The 20,694-nt window shown below is 38.7% G+C and overlaps 1 protein-coding gene across 12 annotated transcripts in view; it reads right to left on the bottom strand.

The window, feature by feature from the left end:
* Positions 1-20,694, bottom strand: part of NCOA2 (nuclear receptor coactivator 2) — a 306,209-nt gene that overhangs the window by 32,705 nt on the left and 252,810 nt on the right. For 11 of the 12 annotated variants that reach the window (XM_037744280.1, XM_037744284.1, XM_017544634.2 and 8 more), the window contains 4 exons: positions 18,512-18,659; positions 14,958-16,227; positions 5,916-6,126; positions 2,165-2,371 (listed from right to left, as the gene is read on the bottom strand). In XM_037744280.1, the coding sequence (XP_037600208.1) occupies positions 2,165-2,371; positions 5,916-6,126; positions 14,958-16,227; positions 18,512-18,659 (1,836 nt within the window). The remainder of the gene's footprint in view (positions 1-2,164; positions 2,372-5,915; positions 6,127-14,957; positions 16,228-18,511; positions 18,660-20,694) is intronic. The other variant, XM_017544698.2, reaches the window with a different exon arrangement.

Genomic DNA, 20,694 nt, shown 5'->3' with positions numbered 1-20,694 from the left:
TAATCATACTGTAATTCAAACTTAGCCAACAGCTAACACCCTCATTGGGCAGATGTGGGCCCTTGGCTAAGAAATAAGAATGGGCAATAACTACACAGTTTTTATAACATGGACCTGCCACTCTTTATAGTTCAGAAAAGCTGTTACAATTGTTCCCATTTGTACTAAGAAACAGGTGCCGTGGTATGTGGATAACCCCAACTTCCTTCCTCAGGAAGTGAATCACATTAGCTGATATACACGTAAATGCTTTACTTTCCAAAAGGGAGGTAGAGGCTAAGAGGAACAAGGTAAAAACTGATATTCAATACTCTCATTATAAACAAAAATCATTGAAGATATCTTGAAGTCTATATGAGACTTTATCCTCAAGTCTCCTTCAGGGTATTATAATTTGTTAAACTTCAAAACTGACCAAGAGTAGCCTCTAAGTAATGGAGAAATTACAGGATCTTTCTGATATTTACTGTAGTTTTTCATAGTCAAGGCAAGCGAACTCCCATGACTTCAATATACCTAGACCACTGTATTCCTGACTATAAACATCTAGAATGGGTTAGGACAGATTTGTAAAAATCCCTTCTTTTTTGAGATGTTAACGGTTATCTGACCACATATAAAAGCCTAATGCTGGCCTGGCCCCCAGGATGTTGATAATGGCTAAAACCTGATATTCTAAAAAGGAAACTCTCCAAATGAGGTCTCTTCATTTTGAAGTGTTTAACGATGGATACATAAAGGTTCTGCTTTCAAATATATGGCTTGCTTTCATTTTCTTTAATTATGATAAACAACTAAAAATGGGGTATATTTAACAAAAGAAGAGAACATGCATTGTGGGCGTTCCTTCACTTATAAAATGAGAATGTGCTGTGAGGATGATTAAGGGTGAAAGGTGGTTAGTTAGATTTTAAAAAGTCAGAAGGCCAAGTGTGGTGGCTCATGCCTGTAATCTCAGCACTTAGGGAGGCTGAGGTGGGCAGATTGCTTGAGCTCAGGAATTAGAGACCAGCTTGGGCAACATGGCGAAACCCTGTCTCTATAAAAAATACAAAATTAGCCAGGTGTGGTGGCAGATGCCTGTAGTCCCAGCTGCTTGGAAGGCTGAGGTGGGAGGATCATTTCAGACTGGGAGGTTGAGGCTGCAGTGAGCCATCATTGCAGCACTGCCCCTCAGCCTGGGTGACAGAGTGAGACACTGTCTCAAAAGAAAAAACTAAAATAAAAAGTTAGAAGGGTATTCCATTAATGCATATTTTAAAAACCATTTAAGAATTAGATTTTGAACTACAGAAAAATATTATGGGAGAAAGGGATTTTATTTTTCAAAACATCTGTTATCTAAATAATATGACAAGACTATAGAAAGTCTAGAAAGCAAAAAAGAAAGTGATCCATAATTCAACAATATTACTGCAATGATAACTAGGAGAGTCCCTCTCAGTCTGTGTTTTTTTTTGAGATGTACTCTCTTTCTGTCGCCCAGGCTGGAGTGCAGTGCCATGATCTCAGCTCTCTGCAACCTCCACTTCCTGGGTTCAAGCGATTCTCCTGCCTCAACCTCCCAAGTAGCTGAGACTACAGGTGTGTGCCACAATGCCCAGCTAATTTTTGTATTTTAAGTAGAGATGGGGTTTCACCATGTTAGCCAGGCTGGTCTCAAACTCCTGAGTCAGGGACCAGAAATGAAAGCTATTAGGCCAGGCATGTTACTGTTTAAAGTTCTTAGTAGTTTTTGCAATGAAAATTTTATTACTTAGAAGTATAAAAGATTTTAAGCTCTTATTCTGAAATTCTCCAAAAACAAATAATCAATCCATAAGAAGTTCTGGGGGTATCAGTAAATTATTCCTGGAATGATTTTATACATACCCTGCAATGCCTAGAACAGTAACTGGGATAGAAGTGAGTAAGTCTCAGCTATTGGATTGATGGTTGGAAACCTCATAAAAGTAACAATCATAGAATTAAATGGTTAGCTTACTGGAAGGCTTTCCCATATGCCATTCTCACAGTGAAAATTTGTATAGTTTTCTCACTTTCAAATTTATGTTATTTTCTAACTAAAAAGTTCACTTCAGAAATTCTACTAGTTTAATGTGGATAAATACACCATTAAATTAAATAACCCACCAATAAAGTAACAGTGCATTTGAGCCCTTACCTGTGCTACTGTTCCCTAAATTTCCTTGGCTTCCTATCATCCCTTGATTACCCATCATTCCTGGCTGAGGTATCACTGAGTAAGGACTACTGTTTCTGATTGGTGGGAAAGGTCCAGCACCAGTTGGGCTTTGCAATGTGATGTCAAGTGGTAAATTCTGGCTTGGCAATAACCTGCCCAGTTGCCCTGGTCGTGGGTTATTAAAAGCTAAGGAGAAAACAAATGAAAATTGAAGGTTAATATAGGATAATGGAAAGTAATATTAACAGTAGTAGTGTTTAGGGACAATGTCTGTAAAATGACAAAGGTATGCAAGTCAGGGACCAACTACCCAGATAAAAGACAAAATCACAGACAAAAAACACATGCAGCATCCCTGCGTACAGACATGTGATCTAATCGACTGGTCTCTAATTCTTGATGATCTTGCAAAACAAAACACACACATGTATATTATTTACCATATACCTTCCTACCAATAGTAATTTCATTCATTCATTCTTTCTTCTTGAGATGAAGTTTTGCTCTTATTGCCCAAGCTGGAGTGCAATGGCGCGATCTTAGCTCACTGCAACCTCCACCTCCCAGGTTCAAGTGATTCTCCTGTCTCAGCCTCCCAAGTAGCTGGGATTACAGGTGCACGCCACCACGCCTGGCTAATTTTTTGTATTTTTAGTAGAAGTGGGGTTTCACCATGTTAGCCAGCTGGTCTTGAACTCCTGACTTCAGGTCATCTGCCTGCCTTGGTCTCCCAAAGTGCTGGGATTACAGATGTGAGCGACCATGCCTGGCCTTTTCTTTTTCTTTTTAAATACAGGGTCTCACTCTATTGCCCCAGCTGGAGTGCCACAGTACAATCATAGTTAACTGCAGCTTTTAACTCCCGGGCTTAAGAGATCCTTTTGCATCAGGCTTCTGAGTAGCTAGGACTACAGGTAGGTGCCACCAAGTCTGGCTAATTTTTAAAATTTTTTGTAGAGACAGTGTCTCACTACATTGCCTAAGCTGGTCTTAAATTTCTTGCCTGAAGTGATCCTCCTGCCTTGGCCTTCCAAAGTGCTGGGATTACAGGCATAAGCCACCGTGTCTGGCTCCCAGTAGTAATTTCAAATATACAACTGTATTTGCTAAGTAAACCAATGTTTCCTTCATGTTACAATATTAAAACTTGGGAGTACTGCTTTCTCAAAGCTATGAAGCTATAAATATCTCTTACATACATCACCAAACCTATACACATGTGGTCTGGATATCAGCATATCACTTTTTTTTTTTTTTTTTTTGAGATGGAGTCTTGCTCTTGTCACCCAGGCTGGAGTACAATGACATGATCTTGGCTCACTGCAAACTCCGACTCTTGGGTTCAAGCAATTCTCCTGCCTCAGCCTCCTGAGTAGCTGGGTTACAGGTGCCTGCCATCATGCTTGGCTAATTTTTGTAGTTTTAGTAGAGATGGGGGGGGTTTCGCCACGTTGGCTAGGCTGGTCTCAAACTCCTGACCTGTGATCTGCCTGACTCGGCCTCCCAAAGTGCTAGGATTACAGGCGTGAGCCACCATGCCTGGCCAGAATATCACTTCTTAACTGAGCTTTCCTAGGATCAGAATTAGATTTAAAGGGGTTACTCTCATTAGAAGTTAAAAATTTTAAGTGGGAATGCTGTTGTCCAAAGCACTATTAAATTAAAGCTATAAGGCCCTGCTTACTTTTCAAAGTATAGTTTCCTTAAATTCTAGATACATTTGGATTTGATATAGTTTTTGTAGTTGGTAAGTATTGTGTACTAAGCACTAGACCAGCATCACAATGACAATCCATAATTTATTAATGTTATTAAATTTAAAATGCTAAGTTATTACAAATTATAGTAATGTATTACCTAATATCAAGTACTGAATTTTCCCTGAATTATAAAAACACAGTCTGAAATAGCACATTTAAAAGAAAAAGTTCTTAACCATCAATGATAGAAACAAAGTATTTTTAAAAATTAGGGCTGGGAATAGAAATTATGTGCATGCTTAATCATGACTTCCACAGGTTTGGTTATCAGGTTGCCATCAATAATCTGAATACCATCAGGAGCTACAGAAAGAGGAGAAACCATGAATTCTACACAGTCTTTCATTACCTCCCCATGCTAACGAGCACAGGCTGCCTAATGTGTTTCTTTTTTTTTTTTGAGACTGAGTTTCGTTCTTGTTGCCCAGGCTGGAGTGCAGTGGCATAGTCTCGGTTCACTGCAACCTCTGCCTCCCGGCTTCAAGTGATTCTCCTGCCTCAGCGTCCTGAGTACCTGGGACTACAGGCACCTACCACTACGCCAGTAAATTTTTTGGATTTTTAGTAGAGGTGGGGTTTCACCATGTTGGCCAGGCTGGCCTCAAACTCCTGAACTTAGGTGATCCACCTACCTCAGCCTCCCAAAGCACTGGTATTATAGGCATGAGGCACTGTGCCCAGCCTATCTAGTGTGTTTCTAACCCAATTCTAAACTCTTTGACTTTGTGATCTCCCATGATCCACAATTAAACTTTCCATTACCCAAGAAAGAGGTGTGAAAGGTCACATGCAAAAGCTTTTCTTTTTTCTTTTTTTGGGATGGAGCCTCACTCTATCACCCAGGCTGGAGTGCAGTGGCATGATATTGGCTCACTGCAACCTCCACCTCCCAGATTCAAGTGATTCTCCTCCCTTATCCTCCCAAGTAGCTGGGATTACAGGTGACTGCCACCATGCCCAGCCCAAACTCATCTTTCTTTTGTTTTGCCTATTTCAGAATGGTCAGAAATCACTTGAGAAAAGACCTAGTAATTAAAGATATTCTGTAATTTGACTGATAGTTGCCATTTCTAATCTGAGAACAAATGCCAGGTATTGGCTCAAACTGTACCTGAAAGGGAAAATCATTCTGTTTTGCCAATTTAACACTGAAGAGGTTATCTATCTTTCTATGAATTATGGCCTTGCTACAGAACAGATACTTTCTTATGTACAAAATTTCAGACAACTTCAGGTATTATCAATTTCCTCCATTAAAAACTACCAGATAACCTCCGGTATTATCAAGTTTGTAAGCTGAAGTGTTCATAGTGAATAATGAGTTTATGCTAAAGCTTTTAAAATGAAAAGATAAAAAATGTTTTTTCTAAACAGAAAATTAAACTTAGAAAACACTTAGACACATAAAGTTCCATGTCAAGTGATGTTTTTATGAGGATTCCTGAGCTAGGACAAAATTTGTCATGTGTGTAGCCATTTCGTGTATAATAAGTACTTTTGAGTATTTTATTATTTTTAAAATTTATTTTCTGTTACTACCAGCTGAGCAATCTGGGAGGGTAGAATAATTTAAAATAGTGTATTATCCCTAAAAGTCAGCATAGCTCCCAGATGTCCTATATTTCAGTATTTCATTGTATATTAAACACATAAAATCTAGGATAAACTCCATGTCTGAAGGCAGTAACGGAAATGAAGGGAGATATGACAATCAGTTGAAGAACCTCATCAGTGTAGGTCAGTCTCCCTGTTCCATGCCGATTAAATTACCCACAAGAGAATGTGAGAGAACCATGCCCAGGAGGATCCATTTTGAATACTGTTTCAAAAGAGTAGGACAGTAGATGGTGCTATTTGATCACAAAAACCTTAAAGTGACTAAGCTGGTTGCATCAGACTTCAATAATCCCTGTTTCTGATAGTGATTTTATGGAAATTTCTTGGCATAACCAGCCATTTCTCATACTCACTGCTCTGTGAAATTCGCAGTGCTGTTTTCTGGGCTCCAACAGGTGTGACAGGGCTGTTTTCAGCTGTAAGTTGCATGAGGTCATTGATGATGGCTTGCTTGTCAACTGATCCAGCAGGGGCGCCTGGCCTCGTGTCTGGGAAAAGCTGTGGTAATTGACTATTCTGCAAATCATCCAAAATCTCCTCCAAGTTGTCCAGCTCACTGCCAGGCTGTAGTCGACAAACAGAAGAGTTTATCCAGTCCTGCTCTAAGAGTGGACAGCACAAGCCCATTTGCAATCATTGACCTAACTGTCATAAGGCATCACAGCCAAATGAAAGACGTAGATTCATGCACACCTCAGGCCTAACAGATAATTGATCATCTTTTAAAAAATTAAGTTGACAAAGGACAAGTAATTTAATCTCTTGGTCCTCAATTTCCTCATCTATAAAAACTGATGGCTGAATTAGAATGAAAGCTCTTTTCCAGTATTGTGATTCAATGACAATTTATAAATTCTTCTCTATTTTATGCTCGATCATTCAATTAATTGTGAGACTGTATATTTCCAATTAATTATGAATAGACTATGACTTATGGTCCAGGTCCAGGCTTTATCGTCAAAACTCCCGAAGAAATAACAACAAAAAAAACCTGGCATACAATGTAATCCAAATTTTTACCCAATCAGTTTTTAACGAATTGTCATTTCCTTTCAGGATGTTTTTTTATCTTTCGAAAGAGTAGGGGGGTGGGGAGAGAGAAGCAAAATAATCTTGAAGTAACCATGAACTAAGCACTGCCTTTTCAATTTGAGTGGTCCTTTTTTCCTGCTTGCACTTTCAATTTTGAATGACAGTGGCTTTCCCAGTCACTCGCCAGCTTAGGTGACAAAATGTAGGGAAGCAGGATAAAAACTGGTTGTCCCCAAACACAGAATTATTAACCTGATTATACAGAAGCTATTTTTTTTTTTTTTTTTTCCCCTGAGAAAGGGTTTTTCTCTGTCACCCAGGCTGGTGTGCAGTAGCACACACTCATCCCTGTAGCCTTAACCTCCTGGGCTCAAGTGATCTTGCCACCTCAGTCTCCTCAGTAGCTGGAACCACAGGCATGCACCGCCATGTCTAGCTAATTTTTTGATTTGATTTTATTTTTTTTTTGTAGAGATAGGGTCTCATTTTGTTGCCTACACTGGTCTCAAACTCCTGAGCTCAAGCAATCCTCCCGTCTCATCTTCCCGAAGTGCTGGGATTATAGGAGAGAGCCACTGCCTGTCTAGAGAAGCCAGCTACAAAAAATGTTTACAAAGTTTCTCTTCCATTAAAAAAAACAAAATTCAAGCACTAACATAAGCTAAGTATCACTACTATTTCATATTTAGTACTTTTCTTCTAGGAAGCTAAACTGGAATTTATTCTAGATTTTACAGATATTATTTTGAATACAACCCATCTATGTGCCAGATATTTAAAATCGGATAGTGCCAACCACATGAAAATGGTTGAGTTGCATGCTAGGATTGCTTTCCAGTGCAGAAAGTGGTACAAACAATTTTCTTGATGTATAGGTGGAAAACATGTTAGTTTCCTTAGTCATTGGACTTTGAATCCTCGACCGCAACTATTCCTTTCATCTACACTGGCAAATCAAATGAAACTCATGGCGTACATCTGATAATGAGTTACACTTAAAGCAGGATGGCTTACATTTTTATGCTATAGACAATTCCTCCCCATGCAGAGGTTGGATCTGCCAAGATTTTTGCAACTTATGGCAAATGTCACATCCATATGAGATGTCTTTTGATTGGATATATTTCTCAACTTAAGAAGAATAGAATGAAGTGACATTTTATTTGATTTTTCTGAGACAACTAGCTTAGTGGTAACCAGGCGATCCATTTTCCTAATGCATTGTTAGAGCAATTACAAGACCATTTTTTAGTTAGTTTAGCCACTCAATTTTAACAAAAAAGGGAGGCATCATATATGGGAGAGTTAGTTATAAGGTAAGAGCTGGCAGCCTAAAGTACAGACAGTCACAGACAGGCCAAATGATCTTTAAGCTCTGTAGAAAGGCACTACACTGAGTGTCTCCTCCAAGGGCAACACAGTCTTTCCTCCAGAGTGACAGCAAATTACTATTTCTTTGGCTGAGTCCAAAGTGAAGTGTTTATGTAGGGGCCATGCTGCATTTAAAAAGCCCATAGGTACATGTTCACACTATTAGAGCCACAAGGGAACCAAAATCCAGCAAAGTCATGTCACCCACCTCATGATCACTCCAATACGGCATGTATTCATTCAGTTCAATGGTGGGCAAAACTGCTCATACTACTGAAACAACCATTTAATAACCATCTCTTCTTCCAGAAACATTAAACTGACTTTATGTACTTCAAATACATATGTAAAGTGACTCCACTATAATCTTCTTTATCATGTTGCTGAATACATAAGGTATAAACTGATACTCTCAGCATAAACATGTACTGCCCTCCAAGGACAGCGCCTGGAACTACGTAATGGGCACCGAGTCAACAAGATGAATTACTTTAATCATATTAACACATAATTCAAAAAATCTTCCCAAAATCAATATTTTTTTCATAGAAATTCCTATAATTTCCTTTACTTTTCAGAAAAATGTATCATAAAAATCTGTGGTAAATTTCCTTATACTCGTCACGAAGATAGATCAGAAAAAGGCTCTAATAAACTGAGAAGGCTGTATCTGTTCTACGAAACCCAGTTTTCCTACTACAATGCTGTCCGGTGTTGAGCATTTTTAAAAGATAGAAGCTCCACGTGTAGGGCGTGAGGGAGGTGGGCTATAGTAAGTGCTAAGTTGCCTCCTGAGAAAGCTCTGCAGATTACTTTTCAGAGAAATATACAAAATAAGTCCATGTAAACAATAATAAAAATAAAGTATGTTATTTCTCAATGGATACAATTATATTTGTTCCCAACCCCAGACATACGTAAAAGGACTTTTGACAATATATATTAAGAACAGTCTAGACAGACTACTCACACCTTTCTTTTTTTTTTTTTTTTTTGGAGACAAGCTCTCACTCTGTCGCCCAGGCTGGAGTGCAGTGGTGCAATATGGGCTCACTGCAACCTCACCTCCTGGGTTCAAGCAATTCACCTGCCTCAGCCTCCCCAATAGCTGAAACAACAAGTGTGCACCACTACACCTGGGTTGTTTTCGTATTTTTAGTAGAGATGGCATTTTATCATGTTGGCCAGGCTAGTCTTGAACTCCTAGCCAAGTGATCCACCCACCTCAGCCTTCCAAAGTGCTGGCATTACAGGTGTGTGCCACCACACCTGGCCACATCTTTTGTTTTTACCTTGACTCCTTTCACACAAACGAAATTATACTGTAAATCACCCTGAATAGAAAAATAGCTGTTATACTTTCAAACAGTTCTAATGACAGAATTCATGTATCTTCCTTTGTAAGCTACTCATTCCTGTGTCTAACATAATGAGTTTAATATAAGTCTAATGTTATATACATGTATGTATGTATGTTAAAGTATATTTAAATGGTTTAGGCCAGGTGTGATGGCTCATGCCTATAATCCCAGCACTATGGGAGGCCAAGGGAGGTGGCTCACTTGAGACCAGCCTGGCCAACATGGTGAAACCTCATCTCTACCAAAAACACAAAAATTAGCTGGCATGGTGGCGCCTGCCTATAATTCCAGCTACTCAGGAGGCTAAGGCAGGAGAATGGCTTGAACCCAGGAGGGGGTGGCTGCAGTGAGCCAAGATCACACCACTGCACTCCAGTCTGTGTCTACAGAGCGAGACTCTGTCTGAAAACACACACACACAAACACATACACGTGTGTGTATATTTGAATGGTTAAAACCAATTTATTTCAAATAATTTCCAAATAATAAAATTTAAAATCCATTATTTTTCTTGAATAATTTTTGTTATTATTTTTATTTATTTATTTATTTTGATATGGAATTTCGCTCTTGTCTCTTAGGCTGTAGTGCAATGGCACGATCTTGGCTCACTGCAACCTCTGCCTCCTGCGTTCAAGTAATTCTCCTGTCTCAGCCTCCTAAGTAGCTGGGATTACAGGAAACTGACACCACACCACACCAGCTAATTTTTGTATTTTTAGTAGAGATGGGGTTTCACCATGCTGGCCAGGTTAGTCTTAAACTCCCGACCTCAGGTATCTGCCCACCTCAGCCTCCCCAAGTGCTCGGATTACAGGCATGAGCCACCGTACCCAGCAAATAATCTATATTTTCCAAAAGCATATACTAAAGTTAATAGACTTTCAAATTTTGATCTAATCAGTTTAGCTCTGACAAGTAATTAAATACATCTTTCTTTTTCTAAGACAGAGTCTTACCCTGCTGGCCATGCTAGAGTGCTGTGGCATGATCTGGGCTCACTGCAACCTCCGCCTCTCTGATTCAAGTGATTCTCCTGCCTCAGTGCCCTGGGTAGTTGGACTACAGGCATGTGCTAGCACACCTGGCTAATTTTTTTGTACTTTTAGTAGAAACCACATTTCTCCATGTTGGCCAGGCTGGTCTCGAACTCCCAACCTCAGGTGATCTGCCTGCCTCGGCTTCCCAAGGTGTTGGGATTACAGGGGTGGATCACCGCACTCAGCCTAAATACATTTTTCTTAAGAAAAGTCATTCAGGATCTTCTTGGTATTATATCAAAAGGACTAATTCTACGAAGGCTCATAACTATGAACACTATTTGAATTCATTCACCTTAGCATCTGAAAAATGCATTATGAAATTTTCTCCACTAGAGATAATATTGCTTTGCCTGTGTTTATTCCTTGTCAATTTTTGGAGCACACATTTAACATTAATTGTTATAAGTTTACTTTACATGTTCTTCTTCAAGGAGATAAAAGTTCAGAATATCTATAACCCTCAGGTTAACAATAACATATGATGACTATAGCATTTTTTTCTGTATTCACATAAGTTTTGGAAGGAATAAGTTTGATTATATTAAGTTTCTGATAAAAAAATTTTCTCCTCTCAATTTTTGTAGGCTTTAATTCTCATCAAAATTTCTTCTAGTCTCTACCCACTTTGTTAGGCACAATTTCTTCACAAGACAAAAAGATTGATGCCTTCCTTTAAAATGCTTTGCCAAGATACTTCAAAGTTTTGCTTAGGCATCTATTTGAATGCTCAAATTAGCCACATCAATTTGAGTTGTTAGTTTAAACTATTTCAGGCAGAAAATGAGTCAGAAAGATTTTTATAAAAGTTCTACAAAATGAAAATTAGACTTGATTTCTTTAATTTTTCATTTTTCTGGTTTTAGGATTTTTTTCATGTCAAATCAACTTCTTCTCTGCAGGAAATATAAAAAGCACATGCATTTTAATAACATCAGTATTCTAATAAATTACAAAGCATCTTTTCAAAATATTTTAAATAAAAAGTATAATTTTATTATATTTGCCAATACAAAATTGTTAAGAAATGGTAATACAATTCTATGACATCTGGAGATAAATGTTCAGCACACTATCAGTTTAAAATATGGTTTACCTTTCTAATGGAGTCAAATACCAAGAAGAAATTCTTTTTAGACTATTTCCAAACCCTTATCCTACGTGTCTCAGCAGCATTTGGTTAGGTATCAAAAGCATGCTCAACTGTGTAAATAAGCATATAACTTAAAAGTCTGTAAACATATTGGAAATTTTTCTGTTACTGTTTCCTGTTGGTTAGGAAATGCTGTAGAAACAAATGTTGTTTAACTACTTGGCCCAGTAAAAAAATGCTATTTTAGGTATAATAACACCATCGAAGTACTTCCTGTCCTTAATAAGTTAGTAATAGATTAAACACACACTCAGTCAATGGCTCTTTTCTGAATCAAAATAACAAGACAGTTAACTGTGCAATTCAGACTCACTAACAGTTTATCTCACTAACTAAATAACTTATTGTATTCCCTTGAAAGAAAAGTCTTCAGTAAGTCTGTACAGCAATCAATAGGAGATGCAATTAACCTGTATTTGGAAATAGTGAAGGTGAGCAAGAGGTGAAAGAATCATTGTTTTTTTCTCAAAAGTCAGTCATTCTAACTTTGACCTAAATATAGGTAATACACACTTCCTGTGGTAACTTTTCAAGCTGTTGAATGTTTTGATGTTTTTGATGTTAAAATTGCTCTAAAGCAGTACTCCTGGTGGAGTTTTACATGAGAGTGAAGGGAGGGTGAGACCAGGGACTGGATTTCATTAAGAAAAATATACTTACTATATATGCCTCTGTTTGTGTGCACATGTGTGTGTGCCTCTGTACACTGCTTTTTGATTCCCCCAAAAAACAGATCTCTGCTGATTATACTCTGGGCTTTATGTTTCCTAGTTGAGACAACTTTTACCCGAAAAACATTTCTCCTAAATAATAATCTGAAACTGCAAGTGACTCAAAGACTAAAAAACTCCTTTTTTGTCAGTTTCTTATCTGAAGTTAGTGTAATCACATAAATAAATACAGAAATACCGAAAAGTGGCCCCTTTCCTTGACCCTCTTAAGTCCCTAGGGCCTCAGATCAGGCCTGAGATAGAAATAAATTGTTTACAGAGGGAGGGCCTGGCCACATTAGACACTAAGCTAAGGAAGACCATCTTGCCTTCCAGCGTATGTCAAGAGACCTGAGTGCCACTATGCCTGCCACTCTGAACTGCCACTAGCTGTGTAGATTCTAATCTAATAAACCTCAAAAGATGAAAACATTTACAGGTGTCAATATGGTTTTACACTTCACTTTTTCCAAGACATTGCCATTAATTTTCTTCTGAGATACCGGTTTCCTCATTTAATGATTTTACAGCATTATGGAATAGCTGCTAATAAAACCTTGCACTAACATCTAAGTTTAAGGATTAACCGCCCAAGATATTTATATAATTTGGTTCTGTTTCCCTTGTACATGGGATGAAGTCTTGAAAAATTATATCTGACCTTTAGAAATGGCAGCAGCTGTCAAGGCATCAACGTGAAAGAAACAAGAAAGCCAAGTGCTTGGAAGCCCAGATGGAGCCCAGCTAGAAGAGCAAGTGTGGCCTCAGCTTGCCTGACGATGGCTCTCAAGCCCAGACCTGCCTTTGGGTTAGCTCTACAGACTCAGCAGAGCCCCAGGGTACAGCAAGGGGTGTGCTTTCCCGCTCTCCATCCACTGACGACACTAACACATGAAATATCCACTTGCACAACAAATTTCAAGGACAAAACTTGAGCCATTTTAAGTAGGAAGGCCCTCTTGGCTTCCTCACTTCTTAACCAATCATGACTCAAGAACAGATAAGAAGTACGGGGGATATCCAGGGACTAGAGGAAAGTGATGGCCAGGGTGAAGTCTTGGATCATTGATTCCCCAGGAAATGTCTCATACAAAGTCACTGTGGCTGTTAATAACGCATCTTTTCTTTAAATGGGTTTTTATTTTTTGAGACAGGGTCTCAAGCTATTGCTTAGACTGGAGTGTAGTGGTGCAATCATAGCTCACTGCAGCCTCCAACTCCTGGGCTCAAGCAGCCTCAGCCTCCTCAGTAGCTGAGACTAGAGGTACATGCCACCACACCTAGTTAATTTTTTTATGTTTTCTAGCGATGGAGTTTCATCACGTTGCCCAGGCTGGTCTGGAACTCCTGTCCTCAAGCAATCCTCCACCTTGGCCATCCAAAGTGTTGGGATTACAGCCATGATCACTTTGCTCAGTCTGTTTTTATTTTTTAATGAAGAAAAATAATAGCTTACTTTTTCCCTGTGATGTCATTATCACCTTAGAGTATTATCAAGAATGATTTGGGGTGGAAGGTTGAGGAGATGTTGGTCAAAGGATACAAATTACAGTTGGCCAGGAGGAATACGTTCAAGAGATCTATTGTACAACATCGTGGCTACAGTTAGTAATAATGTATTATATACCTGAAAATCACTAATAGATTTTAAGTATTTGTATCCCAAAAAGTATGTGAGGTAATATATTCGTTAGTTAGCTTGATCTAACCATTCCAGGATATTTATTTCGAAATAACAAGTTGTATGCCATAAATATATACAATTTTAATTTGTCAAGTATAATAAGTAAGAATTATTTTGACCATCACTTTAGGTATCCTGGATTTTTTTCAGGGAATTTATTATTCAGCAGATAATGTAGCCTATTGTTCTAGTTTTGAATTTACATACCATGGCTCAGATGTACCAATACCAGATCAACCTTTCTCTCTCCTTTCTACTATCCTTTCCCTCTTAAATATTTTTTATACCAGTGGTCTAAGAAATTTTTTGTGCATTAATCAGAAGTTTAGTTAAGAATAAATAGAAGTAAAAAAAATAAAAATTAAAAAAAATAAAGAATAAATAGAAGTAGAATAACCTTCATTGATTTTAAAAACCGGTTAAACTCTGATCTTAAAAACAGAGAAAGGTAAATAAGAAATAATTCAATTAAATCTGTTCCGACAAAGCCCAGTTTCAAGGAAGTGATTATCTCCAATTCAGGCAGCTTCCATAACAGAGGTCAGCAAACTACCACCAGCCTGTGGGCTAAATCCTGTTTTTGTATATGCTAAGAATGAATTTCCATTTTTTGATGGTTACAAAAAAATTAAAATATTTTGTGACACAAGATACTTGTATGAAATTCAAATTTCAGCATCTATAAGCAATGTTTTATTGGAGCAAAGTCACATTCAAGTTTGTTTACAGTGTCTGTGGCTGCTTTTGTACTACAATGGTGGAGCTGAACGGTTGTGACAGAGACTACATGACCTGCAAAGACTATAATACTTACCATTTGGTCCTCACAAAAAAAGGCCTGCCCATCCATGTTCTATAACAATGTCACTCTTTGCTAGGAAGAGTATTTGAAACACACAGTTTCAGTGAGAATTTCAAGGTAAGAACAACAAAGGAGAAAACTTATTTTTATCCAGTCACCTGAGGCTTCATAATGCACTTATGGAGAAAATCCTTGATGGATACAGATTAGTACACCTGGGAGAAGATGTGACAAAACTTACCTGGTCACCGGGCTCAAAGCTCATCTCTTCCTTCTCAGTTTTCATTGCTATTAATTTTGTGTTACTGGCAGGATCTGTCTTACTGTCCAGTCGCTCAAGTTTGGGGGTAATTTCTGGTAAACCAATATCTTTAGTATCATCTTTATCTAGCAAATAGCGAAGTAGTGCATTCTCTTTCTTTTTGGGGCTCACCGGCTCTTGTTTAATAGTCACCTCTGACCCAGGAGCTGTGCTGCTGGACTCCTGGCTCAGGTCTTTGCCTGTGGCTTCTGCTGTTAACTTGGCCAAGTCCACAGGGGAACTGCTGTCCTGTAAGAGTCTGTGCAAAATTTTATGCTTCTCCTTGAGCGAGGTTCCATGTGTTGACCCAGAGCCAGGCAAGCTACCTGTGGAGTCTTTGCTTGTGTCCGACAAAGAGCTGGCTAAGGGCGAGGGCTCCATCTGATCGGATTTGGTGGTCAGCAGCTGCAGGAGTTTGGTCTGCCCTTTGCTGTCATGCAGCCTGCTCTGCCCGTCGGCCCTCTCGCTGCTCACGGCTGGGGGCAGGCTGGGGTCATTTGTTTCCTTTTGCTCTCCAGGATGGCAGCTGCTCTCTGCTTGTCCAGTTGTACCTTCAGAGGGCTCCCCATAAAGTCCAAAACAGTCTTTTGAGTCCAAGCTTCCCATCTTGCTGAGTGGGGGAGGATTCATATTAACTGGGGAGTTTTGTAAATTGCCAATTTTTAGGTCCGGTGAAGCCAACGATGACCCTAATGAGACCCCGTGCCCCTCGCTGAGGGCCTGAAGTGCATTGAGGGAGCTGTTGGTATAACTATGGCTATTTCCTGTGCTGCTGCAAACTCCCACAGGGGAATGCAAGCTTCCTGCAGGGGAAAACTGACTGGGTGGGATTCGAGGGCTGCCCGCCACTCCGGGGCTCATGCGATGCCTTGGTGAAAGCATGGAGGTGGGCTGTCCTGGATTCATGCCAGGGCTGCTTTGTGAGGGGCTGTTCATTTTGAGTGCATAGTTACTACCCTGAGGAGTGGTTGCTTGCATGCCTGACACATGGTTCATTCCCCCAGAACCACCAAACCTGCCCATGGGCATGCCCATTTGTTCCTTTGGGCCATTTATGGGAAAATTCATATTGCTACTGAGGGTCATGTCCTGACCTGGGTTCCCACTGCACAGGGCCTGATGGGCAGGGCTGCTAGAGCTAATTGGATTCAATGGCTTCCCCATCGTTTGTCCAGTCAGATCCGGATTCATCACACACACATTCTGCTCTCTGTATAACGAGGAAAGAAAGAAATGTAAGATAAACGGAAAAATACTTAGCAAGTTGTTATTAATTTTTAAAAATGAGATGGTCTCTTCATTTTAAAAGAACAGACTACATTTAAAAGATAGATAATACTTTGTTGAAACCATCTGCAATTACGGACAAGACTGAACATGTACAGTGTTGGACCAAGAGGGATGTTTTTCAGGCAACTCATTAAGATGTCTGGTTTTACAGAGGGGGTGTATTTAAATTTGACTACTACTGTATTGAAATTGCATTTACTAGACAAGACATTATCAGGGTTCCAATTACATAATATATCTTTTCTCATGAGTAGCTGAGAGTTTGTGCTGTCTGAAAGAAATGAGAAGAGCTGTCTTCAGTTTTTTTTCCAGACATTATAATTCCTAACAATAGACACATCTGAAAAGCCCAGAGCTCTGATATGTACTACTTGGCTCAAGATGAACAAACTCAGAGGAAAACAACTTGCCCCTAACTGTTAAGAGAAACTCTGCCAGTTCTAGAACTAATAGTTACTAAAACTGTTTAGAATTAGATCACCTTGTTCAACAGATTTCTACTCACCTCTTCACCCCACACCCCTCCAAGTCAGGGAGACCTCAGAGCCAACAGCATGGGAAGGGAAGTTCAGAGTGACTTTAGTTTGTGATCTTATTCTTCTACTCCTGGATAACTCCATTCCATCTCCTTACTAATGACTAAAAGCAGGCTTTCTGAGCAGGATGATTTTGCAAGTTCTATGAGCTTTAATTTACAGCCTTGGCAGTCACTTTTGAGTTACCAAATGTGTTCACAAATCCAAATAAAACAGGTTTCACAAATTGTCAAACATCAGCTTTTGGTTAGGTGGATGAAATTTGCCACATCTGTAATCACTTTCAAATTGTTTTAGTTTGAGGTTAGATTTATTAACAGTTGGCAAACAGGGTTGCTTGATTTTTTTACTCCTAAATAGACAGTGAATTGAGAAATGTGATAAAATGTGACTCCTCAGCCAGAGTAACATTATATATTTACTGATAGGATCTCATAAAGTTTCCACAGCATATACATAAATATTTAGATAACTACTGAAATTTAATCATTATCCTAAATATGTACTCTAAAACAATATGGTTTATGACATTTATTTAAAAATCAACATTCAATTTATCTTCATTTTTCATGAAAATGTTTATTACCCATCAATGTAAGGTCTAATATCAAGAAGTGAATTTAAACCTGAGATCAAAAATCTAAAATATCATTTGTTAATATATACATAGAAAGTTCTAGATTTAGGCTGCACATGGTGGCCCACACCTGTAATCCCAGCAATTTGGGAGGCCAAGGTGGAAGGATCACTCAAGGCTGGCACACGCCTATAATCACAGCTACTCAGGAGGCTCAGGTACAAGAACTGCCTGGGAACCCAAGAGGCAGAGGGTGCAGTGAGCTAAGATCACGCCACTGTATTCCAGTCTGTGACACAGAGCAAGACTCTGTCTCCAAAAAAAAAAAAAAAAATTCTACATTTAAACACACAGGAGAGGAGCACAAATAGAAATCACACCATTGACATCAATATTCCTACCCTGCATTTGTTGCTACTTGGAGCTAATCAATAGATTTCCCTTTTTCAATGTAACGGGGAATCATGTCTGAGCAAAGTTACTGCTGGCCTTGTGTTCTTGCAGTTGGGTTTTGCAATTCACTAGTGTTAAGGCTAAAATTCAAAGCAGAGTCCTATTTTGCCTGCGTCGCCAGTACAGTTGTTTGCTGGTGTAATGGGTGACTGGTTCTAGCCTCCATCCTGCCCACCGCTGCAGACACTAAATCCATGGCTCCTCAAGTCCCTGATATAAAATGGCACAGTTTTTGCATATAACCTACACACATCCTCCTATATACTTTAAATCATTTTTAGATAATAATTTCTTATAATATTTAATACAGTATAAACAGTTATAATACAATTAATATAACACAGTATAACATTATATATATATATGTATATATATATGTATTTCCCACCCCCCCAAATATTTTCCATCTGTGATTGGTTGAATCCTGAGAGGCAGAACCCATGGATACAGAGGGCCAATTATATTATGAGTTGTCTTTTGGCCAATAGTTAGTAACAATTTAATGTTATATTTTACATTACTGGGATTGATGAGAAGAAACATCTAACAAATCTGCAAGGCTCTAAAATGATTTGCTGCTTCTGTAATATCTCCTCTTAACTTGGAAAGGGAAAATGACTTCTTAGAACTAGGATTACCTGTGAAGCATATGTAAAGATATTACAAGTTGAGGTTCATTAGTAGTCTGAGAACGGATGAGTTTGCTCTTCGTTTGTGCAGCAACAAGAGTGCCATCAGACAAGGAAAAACGATAGATTTGACTGAATGCCAATCCTTGTCTCAGTACTGCAGGCAAGCAAGGAAACAGAAGGCATGTTTAGAAAAAAACTGAGGAGTTGGGGAAGACAAGGCATAATAATCAACTTCATTAAGTTTCATAATAGTTTCCCACCAGCATGTTAAAGAGTTATAAGTAATACTTTAATGATATTAAAACATAAGATTTTAGCCGGGCACGGTGGCTCAAGCCTGTAATCCCAGCACTTTGGAAGGCTGAGGCCGGCGGATCACGAGGTCAAGAGGTCAAGACCATCCTTGGCCAACATGGTGAAACCCCGTCTCTACCAAAAATACAAAAATTAGCTGGGCATGGTGGCGTGCACCTGCAGTCCCAGCTACTTGAGAGGTTGAGGCAGAAGAATTGCTTGAACCCGGGAGGCAGAAGTTGCAGTGAGCCGAGATTGTGCCACTGCACTCCAGCTTGGCGCCTGGTGACAGAGTGAGACTCTGTCTCAAAAAAATAAAAATAAAAAATAAGATTTTTAAAAGCACATTTACTTTTCACTCAAAATATCAATGACCTCAATTATCTGTTTTTCTTATGAAGAAAACTAAGAGCCTGAACCCTCAAACTGTGTTCTAGAAATTTTTTTTTTTTTTTTTTTTGAGACAGAGTTTTGCTCTTGTTACCCAGGCTGGAGTGCAATGGCCCGATCTTGGCTTACCACAACCTCTGCCTCCTGGGTTCAAGCAATTCTCTTGCCTCAGCCTCCGGAGTAGCTGGGACTACAGGCGTGTGCCACCACGCCCAGCTATTTTTTTTGTATTTTTAGTAGAGATGGGGTTTCACCATGTTGACCAGGATAGTCTTGATATTTTGACCTCATGATCCACCCACCTCGGCCTCCCAGCGTGAGCCACCCTGCTCGGCCCTTTAATATCTTTATTATCATGGCAAAACAGTGCAAACCATTTGTCAGCTCAAACAGGCTTTTCAACAATTTGCTTAAAAATGGTAGAAAACAATATAATGTATAAACATGTTATCTCTTACGTATGCAATTTGACTTTAATTTCCTTGTAAAACTGATACAACTATTAAAATAAAATTTATGACATTAAATATACTCAGTGAATATTCATCTCGAAGTTACGTACTGTTCAGCCCATCATCTCACACACTACTTTTCCCCAGTCCTGTTTTTCACTGTGTAAGAAGTATTACTTTCATGGTTAGGACAACAGGAAGTAAAACATAAACAATCAAGGATAATCAAGAATAAACAAAGAAGGACCTATTCAGAGAAGAAAAGGCTAAACAAAGCTGAAACAATAAAAGTGCAAATCTTAGCAACACTGGAATTGGTTTAACTTTTAGATAAGGGGTCAGATGCTTCTATTTTCAAGACAATAACAAAATATAACACAAATCAACTAGGTTAATATAATTTCTCTAAAATAATTGAGATTTGTCTTTTAAAGCTACTGTTTTATGACTGTCTTATACTAGATATTAAAAAAGAACATTTCAATTCAGTTAAAAAGAAAAGACATATAATTTAGTTCCTGTTAAACCATTTTAAGAAGGCCACTATGTTGCTACCACATAATCCTCAGCACAAATTTTGTGGGTTGAATAGTTACCCCCAAAGCAACCATGCGTATTCACCATGCTGCCACAAGTGAGAGAGGGAGAGAGAGAGGCTAACATATAATGTGGATTCTGATTTCTTGGTAAAATTTTCACTTTAAGCAATTTGTCTAATGACTTCTCTCTGCAGTTACAGTTAGATACTATATTTAGGTTCACTTGCTGCCATCAATTGTTGCATAATGTTAGTGTGAAGAGGCAGTACTGAAAATGAATTACTGGACATATGAGTATCTTGCTTCGTATAATAGGTATGTTTCTAAAAGATGACATAAATGTAATTTTATTATAGTAAGACATATTTCCAATGGCTTATAATTTCAGAATTTTACCTGACCTTGGCTGTGATCCCTAAAGATTTTCATTTCCACTTGGTCTACATCCAACATCTCTGAAAAGTAGGTATGTGTAAACACCCATGTGAACACATTTAGGAAGCGCCTTCATTTA

This window comes from Cebus imitator, unplaced genomic scaffold (assembly GCF_001604975.1).
Source record: "Cebus imitator isolate Cc_AM_T3 unplaced genomic scaffold, Cebus_imitator-1.0 Scaffold9, whole genome shotgun sequence".
Classification (NCBI taxonomy): domain Eukaryota; kingdom Metazoa; phylum Chordata; class Mammalia; order Primates; family Cebidae; genus Cebus; species Cebus imitator.
The sequence above is the reverse complement of the archived record's forward strand: the minus strand, read 5'-3'. Positions and strand labels throughout refer to the sequence as shown.